Genomic DNA, 18,156 nt, shown 5'->3' with positions numbered 1-18,156 from the left:
GTATCTATATGGAGGAAAGGAGCCAGAAAGAAGGAACACACAGGCAGTGGCTCCTACTGCAGACTCCCCAAGTCACTCTCCAACAAGTGCCTCCCTTCACATGCTCACTAAGCAAGTAATCCCCAAAATATGATGTACCCTAACAAGCAGCTTCCAACATGTCCCTCTAGCAGCTGACCCACATATTTGGCTGACTCTCGCCTGTCCCTTCTCCCATAGGGCACTGCTTCAGTCCTCCAGCGACGATCCCCCAATGAGGAGTACGTGGAAGTGGGGCGCCTTGGACCCTCTGACTACTTTGGTGAGTTGGGTGTCTCACCACTCAAGATGTGGCATCTCATTTGGGGCCCTGAGTCAGTAGCTGCATGGGGCTTCCTTACATCCCAGAGTGGGATCTGGAGGTTAGGGCAAGCCACATGCATGTCACATGAGGCCATGTGACAGCGGCCTCAGCTGGAGTCACATCAAACTGAGGTCCAGGACTGGCCCGAGACCACGGGATTAATAGTCCTGGAGCCTAGCTATGACCTGGGGGAAAGCAGAGTCCTGGTGAGAGACCCAGGACCACAAGCTGCTTATTCCTGTAGCTGTTGAGAAAGGGGCCTGAGTGCATCTAGAATGTTCTTACAGCTGGAACTAGGTCATGGGGAAGCCTGGACCACATTACAGCGTCTGTTGCATGTGGGACTGCCAGGCAGATCACAGGACAATGCTAAATAAACTTGAATTTCAGATAATTAACGTGTAATTGGGGAGTTTCATGTAGCCCAGGCTGGCTTCAGACTCCCTGTATAGCTAAGGATGACCTTGAATTCTCCATCCTCCTGCCTCCACCTTCTGAGTGCTGGGTCCACAGGTGTTCTTCACCACTCCTGGTTTATGCAGGGCTGGGAATTGAACCCCGGGTTCCGTGCATGCTCAGCAAGTACTCTATGCAAGTGTTTCCCAGGACGTACTAAAACTAGGAAAGAGTTTAGGCTGGATCTTGCATTTACTTGTACAGGGTTTACCATCCTACAGGAAGGCTAAGGCAGGAGGATGGCATGCTCAAAGCCTGTCCTAGGCAACTTATTGTGATCCTGTCTCAAAATAAATGATAAATAATAATAATAATGATTTTTAAAAGGCTCAGGCTGTAGTTCAGTGGCAGCATGCTTACCTAGCATGCATGAGGTTGTGTTCAGTTCCTAGGAAAACACACACACACCACCACACACACACACACACACACACACACACACACACACACCATTCAAGACCAGGGTTAAGAGTTCATGAGCTTAATCCTCAGCGCCCCATATACCATTGGCGGTAGTGAGGTTTGTAACCCCTAACACTCAGGAGGAGACAAGAGGATTAGGAAAAGTCATCTTCAGTTCCATAGTGAGTTCTAGGCCAGTCTGGGAGATATAGGACCCTGTTTCAACGAAAGAAGGAAAAGAAGATACAGGTTTCCCTGCATCCCCCTGGGAAGGAAAGGCCGTTCCATATCATGAACCTTGACTTTCTTCTTTCCTTCCTCCAGGGGAGATTGCCCTGCTGCTGAATCGGCCCCGTGCAGCCACTGTGGTGGCCCGGGGTCCCCTCAAGTGTGTGAAGTTAGACCGGCCTCGTTTTGAGCGTGTCCTGGGCCCCTGCTCTGAGATCCTGAAGAGGAACATCCAGCGTTACAACAGCTTCATCTCCCTAACTGTCTGAGCTTGTGTTGCGCCTGCACCCCTGGGGGCCTCCCCATGTGGCCCTGTGACCCATTTCCTATGCCAGAGGCCTGGGAGCTGCTGGTTAGTAGCTGAGTGCGGCTGGTGCCCGGCCCGGAGCCTACCCTTTCTCTGGACTCACTTTTGGAATAAATAACCATCTTGTGCTTCTTCAAAAACAAAGGGCAAGAGGCAACTGAGTCCCCAGACCAGGGCAGTGACAGCTGGCTCCCCCTGCAGCCTTATCTTGGGGCCACCTTATCCCCTCTCCAAGTCTTCTGGGAATTCTTGTCTGATCCCCATACTTGAACTGGCCCTGTGTCCTGCCAGGTCTCAAGAGTGGGGCTGTGGCCACCCTTGTAGCTTTCCCCCAGAGCTGGGAGTTAATCAGAACACTGTCCCTGGTTCTTGTAAGATTCTCTGGTCTAGGCCCAAGTGTAAAACAGATTGTGACAAATGGAGATGTCCTCAAATGAGCACTCAAGCTGAGAGAAGAAACAGAGGTTGAAAGGCATTCTTGGTCCCTGCGCACTGTCCCCAACTCTCAGAAGGACCCCTGAAGGACCCAAATTGATCCTAGCCTCCTATCCAGAGACTAAGCTATGGCCCCAGAAAGTCAGGAGGTGGTGGCTGAGCCCTCTCTACTCTCACAGCGCTTGGGAAGTCCATTTCCGGGTAGGCCAGGCACCCTGACCTCATGTCAGGACAGTTGGCCAAGCCCGTGACCCCTTACTGGCTGGACGCCCAGATTGGGCAGGAAGTGTGGCTGACGGCGGGGCTTTCCAAACGTGGTGAGTCTGGGCTGAGTCCCCATCTCCTGGAGACCAGGAGCCATGACTCTGTCAACCTGCCTATTGGAGACCCCAAGGAACAGCAAGCAACTCCAACTTGCTAGTTAAAGTTGTAGTTTTGAGCCTTCCCAGACTCTCTCTGTAAAGCCCGAATCCCTGTCCCTTGACTTCCAAACACCTCTCACCCGAGTCTCTCTGTTCCCTTACAAGAGGGGATAATGTACTGAAACCAGGCTTGACCCCACATCCCTAAACCATCCACCGTGGAGTGTGATATGAGCCAGCCAGACCCAAGGGCCACATGAGTGTCCACAACTGCTTAGTGTCCCCTGGGTGACCGGCATGTCATGAGACAGTGTGATCAACCTTTTCTTGCCCCGCTGTGCACGTCTAGGTGACCCTTCCAGCTGACCATCAGCTCCCCGCTGTGTGGCCCTGGCCATGTGTGTCGTGCCTGCACTGTGGACTATCTGTGGATTCTGTGGCCCTGCTTCTCCATCCCCTATTTATGTCACCAAGCGCTGCATGAACTATTAAATGTGCAATGAAGAACCCTTTCCCAACCTGGGAGCCTCTGTCTAAATCTTTTGTAGATAAGAAACTGCTCTGGGGATTTCAAGTGATTAACACTGAGCTGGGGAGAATTGGCTTAGCAGGTAAAATGCTTTTCATGCAAATGTGAGGACCTGAGTTCAAATCTCCAGACATAAAGCCAGACAAAGTATCAATCATATAATTCCAGGCTCCTACTGCAAGGTAGGAGGGGTAGACAGGAGAATCTCTGGAAGCTCGGACCAGCTAGCTTGGCATACCCAGATGGTACAAGAGACCTTGTCCCAAACCAGGTGGAAGGTGAGTGCAACTTTTGACCTCTGACCTACACATCAATGTCATGGCATACTTGAACACATTCATGCACGTGCATACACACACACACACACACACACACACTTTAAAAACCACTAAAGCTAAGCCAGATGTGGTGGTGCATACCTTTAATCCCAGCACTCAGGAGGCAGACAGAGGCAGTCCAACTCCCTGAGTTCGAGGTGACCCTGGTCTACAGAGTGAGTTCCAGGACAGCCAGGGCTACATAGAGAAATCTGGTCTCAAAAAAACAAAAACAAACAAACAAAACCATTAATGCTGTGCCTGCTCTAGTCTACATAACTTAGTCTCAAAGTAAAAAGTTAAAAAAAAAAAAGGCAGTGAATATATGGCTCAGTGGTAAAATGCTTGCCTAGAATCCCCTAGTGAGTGCTGGGTGGTGGTGGCACACACCTTTAATCCCAGCACTTGGAAGGCAGAGACAAGTGGATTTCTGAGTTCGAGGTCAGCCTGGTCTACAGAGTGAGTTCCAGGACAGCCAAGGCTACAACAGAGAAACCCTGTCTTGAAAAAAAAAAAAAAAAGAAGAAGAAAGAAAAGAAAAAAGAATCCCCCAGTGAGCGGCTGGAGTGTGGTTCAGTGGTAGAGTCTATGCCTAGAATCCCCTAGTGAGGGGCAGGGGACATGGCTCTGTGGTAGAATAGCTGCCAAGCATGTGCCTTATGTGGGCTCAATATCCTTGTAGAAGCAAGCAAATAAAGTCAAAATGGCAAGTGTTTTGTTACTATCTGCATGCACAGTATATTGAAGCTATCACTACACCCTTCTACAGATGGTCATCTTCCTACTCCAAATTGCACACATTAGATATGAACTCCCCATCCCCACCCCTACTCTTCTACTTTCTGTAACTCCATATATCCAAACCAAAGTCTATAATATCTTCCCCTCTTCTTCTCCCTTTCCCTTTCCCTCTCCCTCTCCCCCTCCCCTCATTCTCTCTCTCTCTCTCTCTCTCTCTCTCTCTCTCTCTCTCTCTCTCTCTCTCTCTCTCTCTCTCTCTCATCTATCAATTTTGAGACAAAGTCTCACTATAGCGCTCTTACTGGTGTCCAGCTCATGAAATCCTCCTGCTTCAGTTCAACTAGTTTCATTTCTACATTGTCAGTGCAAATGGAGGGCTGTGTTGGCCAGACCTCTGTTTGTTAGAGGTGTCCTAGGCATAGTCAAATAGATAGGGCCCAGCCCCAGCCTCATACCCATGTCTGATACCCTACTGACTAAACCTTGAGAGGGAAGAGATTGGCTGGTGCCACTGGGCAAATTTCTTATGGGTACAAGTGGGAACTGGGATAGAGAACACATCTCCATTTCATTATGGTCTCTGTCCTTTGCCAGCTGTGGTGGGCAGTTTGCTTGCCTTGAGAGCAGGGCAGATTATGGGAGCCTTCCATCATCGAATTATTATTCTCCTCAGCTCACTTTTCACCTATCCATGAATTCACACGAGTTCACTTTTCATTCACCCTTGGTTCTTTCCCACATCCCAAGCCCTTTCTATGAGTCCTCAGCCATAAGCCACCTTCCCTGCCAAAACCATTTCCTTGAGGCCCGGGTTTTCTGACTATGAAGACAGAAGTCTGTTGTGGCTGGGTGCCAGCAGGTGGGGCTCAGCCCTGCTGGTCTGATGGCCTTGGCTGGCCCTTCCAGACAGTGGACAGTACTGACCTTGGCTGGCCATTTCAGTCCATGGACAGTCCCAGCCTCACTCCCCCAGTTCCGCTGAATCAGCTGGGCTGGCGGGTGACTCATGTTGAGGTCAGGCCCCCTGGCTGTATTCTGGGGAGACAAGCAGCAGCCTCCTGCAAGACTGGGGCTGGGTGACTTCACATCCAGAGTACCCTGGTCCTAGCTTTAGATTTAGTGTCCCCTTCTGCTCCCCCCACCCCTACTTTCAGTTAGTTTACTTCCTCTGAGATCAGCTGGCCCTGGTCCTGCCAGGAAGTCTTCATTGACCCAGCCTGGCTGCTTTCTAGCTGCACTTGCCTCTGTGATGTCACCACATTGGGAAGCTGGTGCCTGAGGCCTCCTCCACCATCTCCAGCTCCAGTTGGTTGGTAATGATCCTGCTTCATCCTGTCTGTGTCCTGTCTGTGCCCATAGACTAAGAGGCTAGTATGGGTAACAGTGTTATACTGTCTTTAAAAATTAAAGTAAAAATAAAAACAAATGTAAGCTGGGAGTGGTGGTGTATGTCTTTAATCCTAGCACTCAGGAGGCCAAGGCAGGGGGATCTCTGTGAGTATGAGGCCAGCTTGGTCTACAAAGCAAATTCCAGGACAGCCAGGGTTACCTACATAGTGAGATACTGTCTCAAAAACAAAAACAAACAAAAAAATCCCATACAAATGTATATGCACGCGCGTGTGGGCGCATGTGTGTGCATACACCTCCTCCAACCATGTCCCCCTTTTTACTAGGCTAGCTGGCCATCAAGTCCCTGGAACCTCCCTATTTCTGCTGCCCAGTGCTAGGATCACAGCTACACAGTGCCACACCTGGCTTTTTGCATGGGTGCTGGGGACTAACTTGGGTTCTCGTGTCTGTGCATCAAGCACTTTACCCAATGAACCACCTCCCCAACACCATTGCTCTTGTTTGAGATAGAATCTCTCACTGGTCTGGAATTTGTCAAGTAGGCTAGGTTGGCTGGCTGGCCATGGAGGCCCAGGTATCTTCCACTTTTCTAGCACTGGGATTACATTTATGCCCCAACATGGCTTCTCCCTCCCTCCCCCCTTTTCCTTCTTTAGCAGTGCCACTGTGTAGTCTAGACTTGAGATCCTCCCCTCTCAGCCTCCCAGGTGTTGGGATTGCAGATGTGTGATATCAAGCCTTGCTCCTAGTTTTTATTATCTGTTTGGCAAAAGGCAAGTTGCTTAACTTCTCAGAGCTTCGATGATCTCACCATGAACGGGGAGGAGTATTTGCCTCGAAGGCCTGGTTTTAGCAGGGCATGGGATTGTGGATAAGGTGTGTTAACTCAGCAAAAGAAGCTCACAGGCTCAAAGTTATCATGGCATAGAACATCACATCTGATCATGCATAATGACAAGCACATCAGCTGTAGTACCCACAGTTGGTAGACACAGATTGGCTACTTTCTTGCTGGCACATGGCTTGGGTTGTATGTAGCCCTGATATGTGGCCACCTAGAGAGGACCCATCCTAGCCCAAAGGAGCTACCTTTCTCCTGGACCCTCATTCTCCAAGTATCCTTAGGTAGACCCTGTCCCTGCTCAGGGACCCTTGTGAGTCAGGCAGCCATCTCAAGGGAGGTGACTTTCCATATGTCTGACCCACCATCTCATGACATAAACTTTCTAGTGTGAGCTTCTGGGTTATGTGGGGAGGGTCTCAGACAGACCCCGTAGTATAGCTTATCTACTCCAGGAGGCCTGAGGACCTGGAGTTGGGCACAACTGTGATATGTATAGCCTGTGTCAAGCCCCAGAATGTAACTTCCTGGGTGTCTGCTGCAGGCTCATACTCAATAGGAAGGGTCCAGAACACCCTGTCTCTGGCACCCAGATATAGGTTGCAGGCCTTTTGGGACTAGGTCTCAGAGCCAGGGAACCTAGGCAGTCCCTTGGGACATGGTACCTGAGCTAGTTAGATTTGTCAACTTGACACTAGCTAGAGAGGAAATCTCACTTGAGCAAATGTTTTCAACGTATTGGCTTGTAGGCAAGGCTGTGGAACATTTTCTTGATTAATGATTTTGGGCAATGCCAACTCTGGACAGATAGCCCTGGGTTGTATAAGAAAGCTGACGGAGTAAGCCATGGAGAGCAAACCAGTAAGCAGTGTTCCTCCATGGCCTCTGCTTCAGTTCCTGGCTCCAGGTTCCTGCTTGTGTTCCTGCCTTGTTTTCCTCTGATGATGGACTGCAAGCTCACCAATGGATTGCATAAACCCCTTTCTCTACAAATTGCTTTTGGTTATGGTGTTTCTCACAGCAACAAAAAGCTAAGACAGGCCCCTGGTGGAGAATATTGGGCTAAGGGCAGGAAGAAGAGAGTCACCCTCTGAGGTAAAGGTGAGCAACCAGGAACTCTGTATCGCTGACATTGTCACCTGGGGCCTGGCATGAGAGTACTAACCTCAAAAGAACACAAAACCCTTGCCACGAAGGTATCTGATGCCATCCAAGATCGGAGGCTGACACTCCCTGTTTGGTCAGTTACCCACTCCTAACCCATCAATCACTCAGCAAGCCTGCCCACCAGGCTACAGGACTGGAGTGAACCTTCAGGATCTCTCTGTCTTTCTGTCTGTCTCTGTCCTTAATGTCTCATAATATCCCTGTGGGGCTCATTTTGCACAGGGCCACTGAATTCAGAGTGAGAAGATGTTCACAGCAGAGGGGTTGGGGGACAAGGAGTAGAGCCTGGGTCATCTCTGCCTAACCCAGCATGTTCTGGGAAGCTCTGCCTTCCCTAGGGCCATAAAGCTTTTTATGAGTGGAGCCCTAACCACTGGAGCCCAGCCAGGTTTGCCCTGGGAGGATATCATGCTCCCTAGGAGGCCCTAGGAAGACACGAGGACTTGGAGGCAGTATGAGGCAGTGATGGGCACCAAGGGGAGCTGTGTACAGGCCATGTGAGCTGGCCATGACTGAGGGTCCTCCAGGTGCTGCCATCTGCCACAAGGAAGCCTGTCCTTGCAGCCACTTTGGAGTCTTTCTCCCACCCAAGAAAAGAGAACTAGGAACAGGGACCAGCCATGGGGGCCTCAGAAGATCTATGAAAACTGACAGGCCAAGGAGGTACTGGGAACCAGTGAATTTTTGCTTCTAATCCACAAAGATAACAGTGTTCCTCCATGAAGAAATACAGTTGATGGCTCCAGTGGACTCCTTCTCTAGAGAAGACACCAGAAAACCAGAGGCACAGTTGGAAGATGGGAATATATCTAGGATTGAGTTCCTGGTGGCTGTCTATCTCCATCTCATCTCTGGATAGTCTGTGTGCCCTGCACCCACCAAACTACAGGATGAAAACCCTCAGGATGGGAAGGGGGACACTACACAGCATCACCAAATATGTCCTGATGTCTTTGTCCACGTCTGAGTGTGAGCTGGGGGGTGGGCATGGCCCAGCTCTGCAAGCCTGAATCCAGAGATCTATCAATGATATTAAAGTAATGCTAAGGTCAATTTCTCAGAAAGAGGCCCAGGATCCCAAGACTAGGGAAACATGTGAGCAGTGAGATTCATCTATTCTGAGGACCCTGGTGTCAGAGCATATAGTGCATTGTGGCTCTAAATGTCTCTCAGAGCTAATGCCCTACACACACACCACAGGGTGCTCACCCCACTAGAAAGAGATGGGAGGCCTTGTTGGTATTCTCCCTATTCAGACGGATGGTCACCTGGCATAGGTAAGGCCAGCCTCCCAGCATCTGAGGACCAGGTGAGAAAGGGATGTGGCAAGCAGGGCTCTATTCTTAGAAGGTGGTATCCTCCAGGGCTGCCCAAGGCTGGCCAGGACACCTCCCTTGCTGACAGTTGCTGGGCCAGAAATGGGGAGGCAGGAAAGGCCACACAGCAGATTTCCAAATAGACTCTACTTGAGATGTTTGGACCATATGCACCCTCACTCCCACCCAAGAAAAGAGAACTAGGGACAGGGACCAGCCATGGGAGCCTCAGAAGATCTATGAAAACTGACAGGCCAAGGAGGCACTGGGAACCAGTGAAATTTTGCTTCCAATCCAGAAAGATAACAGTGTCCTCTCATGAAGAAATACAGTTGATGGCTCCAGTGGACTCCTTCTCTAGAGAAGACACCAGAAAACCAGAGACACCGTTGAATATGGGAATGTATCTAGGATTGAGTTCCTGGTGGCCGTCTATCTCCATCTCATCTCTGGATAGTCACTATAGCCACCTCTACTTATTCACTACAGAGGGCTGAGAGGGAACTTGGAGGGACTGGGCCTGAAAGAACTTCATTCTTTCTCCTGCCTCCAGGACAACCCAGATCCTGAGAGCTCCTAGATTCCTTGTTCCAGCCCCCACCTCTCCATGGGGAAATGATGAGCTGGCCTCTAGTGGGGAGGGCAGGACAGGAGAGGACAGGGTAATTGAAAATGCATTCCAGACTGGTGATACAGCAGTGGCCCCAGGGCAGGGAGGGCACCCACTCAGCTGCTGTTCTGGAAGATTCCTGACGTCTGATTTCCCTGAGGAAGAGGAGAGAATGGTATGAGGTGAGATGGGGGAAGACTCCTGCCCTGGAGGGTACAGCGAACCTTAAAAGCCACCTCTCCTTGGAAGCCTTCTCAGGTCCCCTCCCCAACACACACAACTCTGGATCTAGCTTGGTCTAGGGTACAGTGGACAGCCTCTCTTGTTCCTATTACTTCACCAGGATGTACTCTCTGTGGTCCAGAGCCTGAGGCAGGTGAGATAGATGGCTCATACTGCCCTTGGGGGGAAGGGGACTGGTAGGTTTACTCTAAGAGGTGGGACTTTCTGAAGGGAGGGAGAAGAGTGGGAATGAGGGCTGACTAGGTTAGCTGTTCTCCACCAGCTGTGTTCTGTGCTAACCTGTGCCAGGCACTGCCCCAATGGTCTTTCCCTGCATGTTTGTTTTAGGTCTTGGGACCTCCAAGCACACAATGTGTGCTCTCCAGGCCTTGATGGGGCAACTGGATCACAGAAGTGGAACTCTTTTCTGCCCTAAACTATATAATCAATCCCCTGTGATTCCAGAGAGCTAGGTGATGGGTGCCCTTTGGTGAGGATATCCTTTAAGAAGATAACAAACAAGGTTCACCGTCCCTGGAACTTCCATTACCCAAGAGGCCATTCTCTTGACTCACAGAGCTCTTGCCTTTTCCTCCCTAGTTCATCCAATGTCCCTTTATGGGAGGTTCTGTTGGTTTACAGGCCCTCCCTTGACAGTTCTAAGGGTATGGATAGGCAGGCTGCTGGGGCTTTGTACTGAATAGCCATGAGTTTTGGGTCTTGCAGCAATCAGCAATCAGGCAGTCCCCAGCCATCTATGCCCCTTCTGGGATTCTGCGCCCTTTCGGGTGATCAGCTTGCAGGTGTCCCCGGAGGCAGAGCTGTGAGGTCTCTTGACCTCCTGCGTGGGTTCATTCAAGTCTTCTGTAGGCCCAGCTAACCCATCCCAAATTCAGAGCTCCAGGAATCACGAAATCATAAAATTTTTTTGGAGCCTCTTAAGTTTTGGGGCCATTTGTTATGTAGCCATGGACGCCTCTGACAGCAAGTGTCACCATTTCTGGGAAACCGAGGGCTGGAGTAGCTATAGGTCTCGTCCAAGGAGCACTGTAGACTACTGCAGGTGGAGGTGTGCAGATACCTTGTTACATATGTGGACAGTTTAGTCGGTTCTTCTGGTTTTCAGCAAGCCAGTCAATTTCACACCCCTTGAAGCTATGGCTGATAAAGTTCTCTGTCCCCTGGAGCTACTAGGATAGAGTGTCATGGTAAGTCACTGTTTCAATTCAAGCCAGGCATGGTGGGTTAAGCCTTTAGTCTCAGTACTGGGAGGCAGAAGAAGGTGGATCATTGTGAGTTCAAGGATAGCCTGGTTACAAAGTAATGAGTTTCAGGAGAGCCAGACCCTATCTCAAACAAACAAACAAACAAACAAACAACAACACAACACAAACAAAGCCAAGCTTAGCCTGCCTCATGACACACGTCAGCCATCTTAATTGTCAGGAGGCCAAGGCAGGAGGATTGCTAGTTCAAGACCTGCCTGGGCTACAGAATGAACTTAAGATAAGGCTGGGAAACTTACTGAGACCCTATATGACATGAAAAAAGAAAAAATATTAGGCTGGTCGTTGTGGTACATGCCTTTAAAACCCAGCTTTTGGGAAGAAGAGGCAGATGGATCTCTGTGAGTTCAAAGTCAGCCTGGTTTACACAGTGAGTTTTAATATACCCAGAACTATGTGAGAGACGTCATCTTTAAGAAATGAGGTAGGGATGCCTGACCTAAAGCTGTACTACAGAAGGACACATGCGCCACTATGTTCATAGCAGCCTTTTTATAATAGCTAGAAGCTGGAAAGAACCCAGATGTCCCTCAACAGAGGAATGGATACAGGAAATGTGGTACATTTACACAATGGAGTACTACTCAGCTATTAAAAAGAATGAATTTATGAAATTCCTAGGCAAATGGATGGACCTGGAGGGTATCATCCTGAGTGAGGTAACCCAATCACAAAAGAACTCACATGATATGTACTCACTGATAAGTGGATATTAGCCCAGAAACTTAGAATACCCAAGATACAAGATACAAGTTGCAAAACACATGAAACTCAAGAAGAACGAAGACCAAAGTGTGGACACTTTGCCCCTTCTTAGAATTGGGAACAAAATACCCATGGAAGGAGTTACAGAGACAAAGTTTGGAGCTGAGATGAAAGGATGGACCATCTAGAGACTGCCACACCCAGGGATCCATCCCATAATCAGTCTCCAAATGCTGACACCGTTGCATACGCCAGCAAGATTTTGCTGAAAGGACCCTGATATAGCTGTCTCTTGTGAAGCTATGCCGGTGCCTGGCAAACACAGAAGTGGATGCTCACAGTCAGCTATTGGATGGAACACAGGGTCCCCAGTGGAGGAGCTAGAGAGTATCCAACAAGCTAAAGGGATCTGCAACCCTATATGTGGAACAACAATATGAACTAACCAGTACCCCCGGAGCTCGTGTCTCTAGCCGCATATGTAGCAGAAGACGGCCTAGTCGGCCATCATTGGGAAGAGAGACCCCCCTTGGTCTTGCAAACTTTATATGCCCCAGTACAGGGGAATGCCAGGGCCAAGAAGTGGGAGTGGGTGGGTAGGGCAGTGTGTGTGTGGGGGGGGTATAGGGGACTTCTGGATAGCATTTGAAATGTAAATGAAGAAAATACCTAATTAAAAAATTGGAAATGAAAAGCAAAACAAAATAAAACAAAACAAAAAAAAAAAAAAAGAAAAAAGAAGGAAATGGGGTAGGGAGTTTTGGTTATAACTTAGAGGTAGAGCACCTGCCTAGAATCCCCCAGTAAGGAGCCAGGGGTGTGTTTCAGTGATAGAGAATCCCCCAGTGAAGGGCTGGGGGCGTGGCTCAGTGGTAGAGCCCCTGCCTAGAATCCCCCAGGGAGGGTCTGGGGTGTGGCTCAGTGGTAGAGTACAAGCCGAGAATCCTTTAGGCTACTGGCTGTCATTTAACTCCTAAGACTGGCCTAGAGATGGACAGGGATACCCTGCTTAAAGTGCCATCTGGGACTCCTGTCACCCAGAGGTGTGAGCCCCTTTCCTTTGGGTGGAACTGATTCACTGAGATCTGCCATATGCCCGTGGCATTCATCCTTCTCTAGCACCAGGGAATCTCAATGCTGGCTACATTTGGGCTCCATGCCAGGCTCTGCCTTAACAGATCTCCCAACAGTTCTAATTAGCAGCTATTTCTGCTTTATTATCTTTTCATCGTAGAGGCCAGCAGAGGCTCAGAAAGGTGAAGCAACAGGTGGAAGGATGCATAGCCAGCAGGTGGCAGAGTGGCTGCCTCTCTAGGCCAGAGCTCTTTGTCACCTCTGAGGCCTTTGGACCAAGTAGACACTGGTGAAAGAGGCTGCTGGCATTTCTAGGGAAGCTCACGTGGCTCCCTTCAGAGGGAGGTGGCTACCACAGGGATGCTGGGGCCTCCCTATTCTAAGATGGGATGAGGATGAGATTACCAGCTGGACTTTGTCCTCCTGCTTTAGAGGAGCCGCCTGGGTGACCCAGCCTCCCCAGCAGACAGGAAGAGGAGGACCTAAGGTAGGACTGTGGCTCTGTCCATAGTCTTCAAGGCAGAAGGATATAGTCGAGTTCACTCAGTGGAGATGCGAGACCCAAATCCCCCTCACCAGAGTGGTCCAGGATGTTCTATCTTGCCAAGATAGAACAGGACACATAGCTGGCCAGGATAGAGAGGCTGAGAGTAGGGTCTGAAGCTCAGACAGGCTGGGGTGTCCTCACTCTCTGAGGGCAGTTTCCCTTGGTGAACAAGCAGGGTACACATCAGATTCCGACCTGGCCAGCTGCACAGTCCTGCCTTCTGCTAGCCGCGGTGTCCTCAGGAGCACCGCTGTCCAGACTGTGTGGGATGCTTCTGACGAGGCAAGAAGATGAAGCTGTTCAGGTGCAGCCGAGCGACTGGACTCAGTGGTATCTGAGCTCAAATCCCACGGATCAGCACACTCTCCAGCTTCCTTGGCCAGTGGGTCATTTGTATGGTGTTGCAAAGTTGTGATCTCTTTAGACACACTGGGAACGGACACAGCCGCAAACAGGGAAATGGCAGGGAACTCACTCTTCTTCTTCTTCTTTTTTTAAAAATGTGTTTATTGATCTACATATGTGTACATGTATGTGTATTTGTTGAAGGCAGGCTAGAAAAGCCTTGTTCTTATGTTTTGTTTTTGGTTTTGTTTTTAAACAGAGTCTCTTCATTAGCGTAGACTTTGCCCAGGAGTATAGGCTGGCTGGCCAGAGAGCATCACAGATCCCCATCTCCACCGATCCAGCACCAAAATTAGAAGTGCCCACCACCATACCCAGCTTTTTACATGCACACTAGGTTCTGAGTTCATGAGCTTTTGCCCCAGCCTGTTTATTTTTATTTTTTTGACACAGGATCTCACTAAATTGCCTACATTGACTTTAAACTTGCCATCCTCCTGCCTCAGTTTCTAATCTGAGGACCGGGTTGATATGCCCAAATTCATTTTCTTTCTTTTATACTTCTTCCTTTGAACTCTCACCACATATCCATTTTTGGCTTCACTGAAGATTCCTGTCTCCTTTGTTCCCTATCCTAAGGCAAGGTCTCTAGGCCCATAGGAAGCTACCCCATGCCCATTCAAGCTATGTGTGGGTGCCTCTTATAAGAAAGAGTTTGCCCTCACCTTACCAGCCCTGTAACAGTGTGACCAGCCTGGTATCACTCTCAAGTGCCAGTCCACCAAGCCAAGGGCACAACCACAGACAATAGCCTCCCTAGCCTTCCAAGTACTTTGTGTGGGGGCCTGCCTGGTTGGATTCCTTTGGTCCAGGGGTGCAGCCCAGAGGCAAGGGACATTCTAGGGGCAGGGAGCAGCCTTGGTCCAGGAAGTGCAAGTCAGACACAGAATGCAATTAGGGAAGAAGATGCATCCAAGAAGCAGTGAGTTGCAGCTTTCTATCAATGTCTGCAGCTTCCTTTCTTCCAGCTTCTGAGATCCTAGCACTAGCAGAGGCTATCTCTGAAGCCTCATTGGCAGGCTGAAGATGCCTGTGGGGTTTCAGGATAGCAAGACAAGTCACTGGGGGGAGGGGGCTAGAGCTCGGGAACACAGCATGGAAAAACAGGTATTCCTGGAGGCTATGGAGAGGACTCAGTCAATAGAGTTCAAATCTCCAGCACCCACCTAAGAAACCAGGCATGATGATCCAAGCGTGTAAGCCTAGCTCTGGGACTGGGAGGGACAGGAGGGTCTCAGGAGCTCACTAGCCAGCAAGTCTAGCCTATGAAGGCTGGATCCAGGGAGAAACCCTGACTCAAAAAAGCAGAAAGTGGAAGGCTAGCCAGGTGGCATTCCCAGAACCCACTGTGGAAGAAAATAGAACGTTTCTTCAAGTGTTCTTTTGAACTCTCTCTCTCTCCCTCTCTCTCTCTCCTCTCTCTCTCTCCATATGAATGCAGATCGGATTATCTATATGGAGGTTATAGCAGACAAGCAGCCCCTGTAGAGATATCCTCACTCCAGGGGAGGTAAAGCAGGAGAGAAGCCATGGACCAGTACTACTCTCTGGCTCCCAATCCAGCAAGGGATGGACAGGAGCCATGATCTCAGGCAATGGAAAACTCGCCAGGAAAACAAGATGAGAATTTTCCAAAGCTGGAAATATGGTTATCTTTGGTCTGTGTGATCTCATTTAATGATTTATATACAGCCTCATTGAGACAGGATCTCACTCTGCAACCCAGACTGGCCAGAGCTCAAGTCCTCCTGCCTCAGCCTCCTGAGTGCTGGAATTACAGGTGTACACTTCCACACCTGACTTTGCTATTTTAAATCGTTTCATGTCAGGCCTTCTGAGAAAAAAGACCCGTTTCCATATTTGGGTCGCTTTGCTAGGGTGGCGCTCAGGTGTTGGATTGTAAGCCCACAGCTGCTCTTGGACGCCACTACTCTGTGGCTGCCAGCTATGGCTGCTTGGCCAAGGCTGGAGAGCAGCTGCGTCCCCATGCTCCCACCTGCTCTTGGATTTTTTCAGGCAACACATCCTGAATAGGCTCATCTCCCTTCCTCTGTGGGAATCAGGACACATGTGCATTTTAAAATCTAGCTAATGGGCCAGCAAGATGGCTCATTAGATAAAGGTGCTTGCTGTCAGGCCTAAGTTTGATGCCCAGAACAGAGAGAAGCAACTTCTGCAAGTTATCCTCCTCTGACATCCACATGTGTCATGGCATGTACACACACACACACACACACACACACACACACACACACACACACCACATTAAATAAACAAGCAAATAATTAAATAAATGCTCCCAAATAAGCTTGTTACAAAGTGAGTTCAGAGTCAGCCTGGCCAAATTAGCAAGACTGTGTCTCCAAATAAAAAAGTTAAAAGGCTGGGAATATAACTCAGCAGTACACTAGAATCCCTCAGTGAGGGGCTGGGGGCATGGCTCAGTGGTAGAGTCCCTGCCTAGAACCCCCCAGGGAGGGGCTGGGGGCATGGCTCAGTGGTAGAGCCCCTGCCTAGAACCCCCACCAGGGAGGGGCTGGGGGCGTGGCTCAGTGGTAGAGCCCCTGCCTAGAACCCCCCAGGGAGGGGCTGGGGGCATGGCTCAGTGGTAGAGCCCCTGCCTAGAATCCCCCAGTGAAGGGCTAGGGGTGTGGCTCAGTGGTAGAGCCCCTGCCTAGAATCCCCCAGGGAGGGGCTGGGGGCATGGCTCAGTGGTAGAGCCCCTGTCTAGAATCCCCCAGTGAGGGGCTGTGGGTGTGGCTCAGTGGTAGAGCCTCTGCCTAGAATTCCCCAGTGAGGGGCTTGGGTGTGGCTTAGTGTTAGAGCTTTGCCTAGAATTCTAGGGAAGGGTTTGGGCTGTAGCTCAGAGGTAGCACAACTGCCTAGGATCCTCCAGTGAGGAGCTGGGGTGTGACTTAGAGGTAGAAAGCTGGCCTCGCATGTATGAGGCCAAGGACTAGCAGTCTGGTTAATATGATATGCATGAAGATGCTACACAAAATGAAAATCCACTGCATTGCAACACATGGCTGAAGGATTCTACTGTTGAGGCTTTTACATTTGTCCTGGATGTCCAACATTTTTCTATCACTGAGTCCCAGTCACTGTTGTCCTCTGCCTCTCCTTCTTTCTTCCCCCTTCTTTCTCCTCCTCCTCTCCCTCTCTCAGTTCTTCTCCTTTTCTGGATACAGAGTCTCACTGTGTAGCCCAGGACGGCAGCGGCAATCTGTGATGCTTCTGAGAGCCGGGTCTGCTGTCCACACTCAGCCTGGTGGTCTTTTTCCTTAAAATGAACCAGTACCTATTAGCCTGTGACTTACTCCGACTTTTCTACATCCTGGAAGCTTCTGGCCTCCTAGGAGACTGATAGCGAAGAGGGAATCATTATCATTTTTTTTTTTGAAAAATTTCCTCATTTTGCAATGAGGGCTGGGCGTGTTGCTCAGGGACAGTACCTGCCTGGAATGCACAAGCCCTGGAATCCATTTCCAGCAGGCCATAGGCTCTCTGTGGGGGCATACTCAATCCCATGTACAGTCAGTCTCAGCACTCGGTATGTGAAGGCGGGAGTGTTGTGACATTGGCACTGGCAACCTCGTGAGTTCAAGGCCAGCTTAGGCAACATGAGGCTGTATCAAAAAGAAAATAATAATAATAATAATAGTGTAAGTAGCACACCGTTCACCTCAATTTACCAACTATCCCTATACCTATCTATTATCTGTGTGTCTAATCTTCTATGCATTTGTCTAGCTATCAATCTTCTCTCTATATATTATACATATATCTCATCTATTTGTCTATTATATACCTATTAACTAACCTACTATCAGATAACTATTATTTATCTCTTCTTCTATCTACCTTTCCTTTTCCCTTTTTACAACTTTTTTTCAAGACAAAGAGTTTCTCTGTATACCTTTGGTTGTCCTGGAATTTGTTCTGTAGATCAGGCTGGCCTTGAACTCACAGAGATTCACCTGTCTCTGCTGGGCTAGCATCATCACTTCCTTGCTTATCTTCCCAGCTTTTATCTATCTACTTATCACTATATATTATCTATCCATCAACCATCTATCATCTTTTATCCATCATTCAACAAATAATGTATCATATATTTATTGATCATCTATAATGTTTCTATTATGTTTCTGATGTGTGTATCTGTGTGCCATTTATCCCCTGTGTCCATAAGGTCTGTATTTATATATTTATCATCTATCCATGGCTATAACCTATGTACCTATGTATCCACCTATCTGCCTAAGTATCTGTCAATCAATCTTCCTTTGCTCTTTCTCTTTTTTCTCTCTTCCTTCCAACACCTTTCCAACGTTCTCAGATTTCCCAGTCAATAGAAAGCATGCTGCAGACATTAGGACCCCCACCAGGCTCTGTGAGGTTCTCCAGGGTGCATGGTGGTCACACCATAGGCACACTGTAGGAATTCAGTGCTGAGACCTATCACTGGATCGAACAATACCTCTAGTGGTTTCTGTCGTGCTCTGCG

The 18,156-nt window shown here is 49.2% G+C and overlaps 1 protein-coding gene across 8 annotated transcripts in view; it reads left to right on the top strand.

The window, feature by feature from the left end:
* Positions 1 to 3,053, top strand: part of Prkar1b (protein kinase, cAMP dependent regulatory, type I beta) — a 133,400-nt gene extending 130,347 nt beyond the window's left edge. For 7 of the 8 annotated variants that reach the window (NM_001359101.1, NM_001359097.1, NM_001359098.1 and 4 more), the window contains 2 exons: positions 220 to 301; positions 1,526 to 3,053. In NM_001359101.1, the coding sequence (NP_001346030.1) occupies positions 220 to 301; positions 1,526 to 1,698 (255 nt within the window). In that variant the 3' untranslated portion in view covers positions 1,699 to 3,053. The remainder of the gene's footprint in view (positions 1 to 219; positions 302 to 1,525) is intronic. The other variant, XM_006504660.3, reaches the window with a different exon arrangement.
* Positions 3,054 to 18,156: the final 15,103 nt, after the last annotated feature.

This window comes from Mus musculus, chromosome 5 (genome assembly GCF_000001635.26).
Source record: "Mus musculus strain C57BL/6J chromosome 5, GRCm38.p6 C57BL/6J".
In the NCBI taxonomy this organism is placed as follows: domain Eukaryota; kingdom Metazoa; phylum Chordata; class Mammalia; order Rodentia; family Muridae; genus Mus; species Mus musculus.
This window is presented reverse-complemented; position numbering and strand designations above follow the sequence as displayed.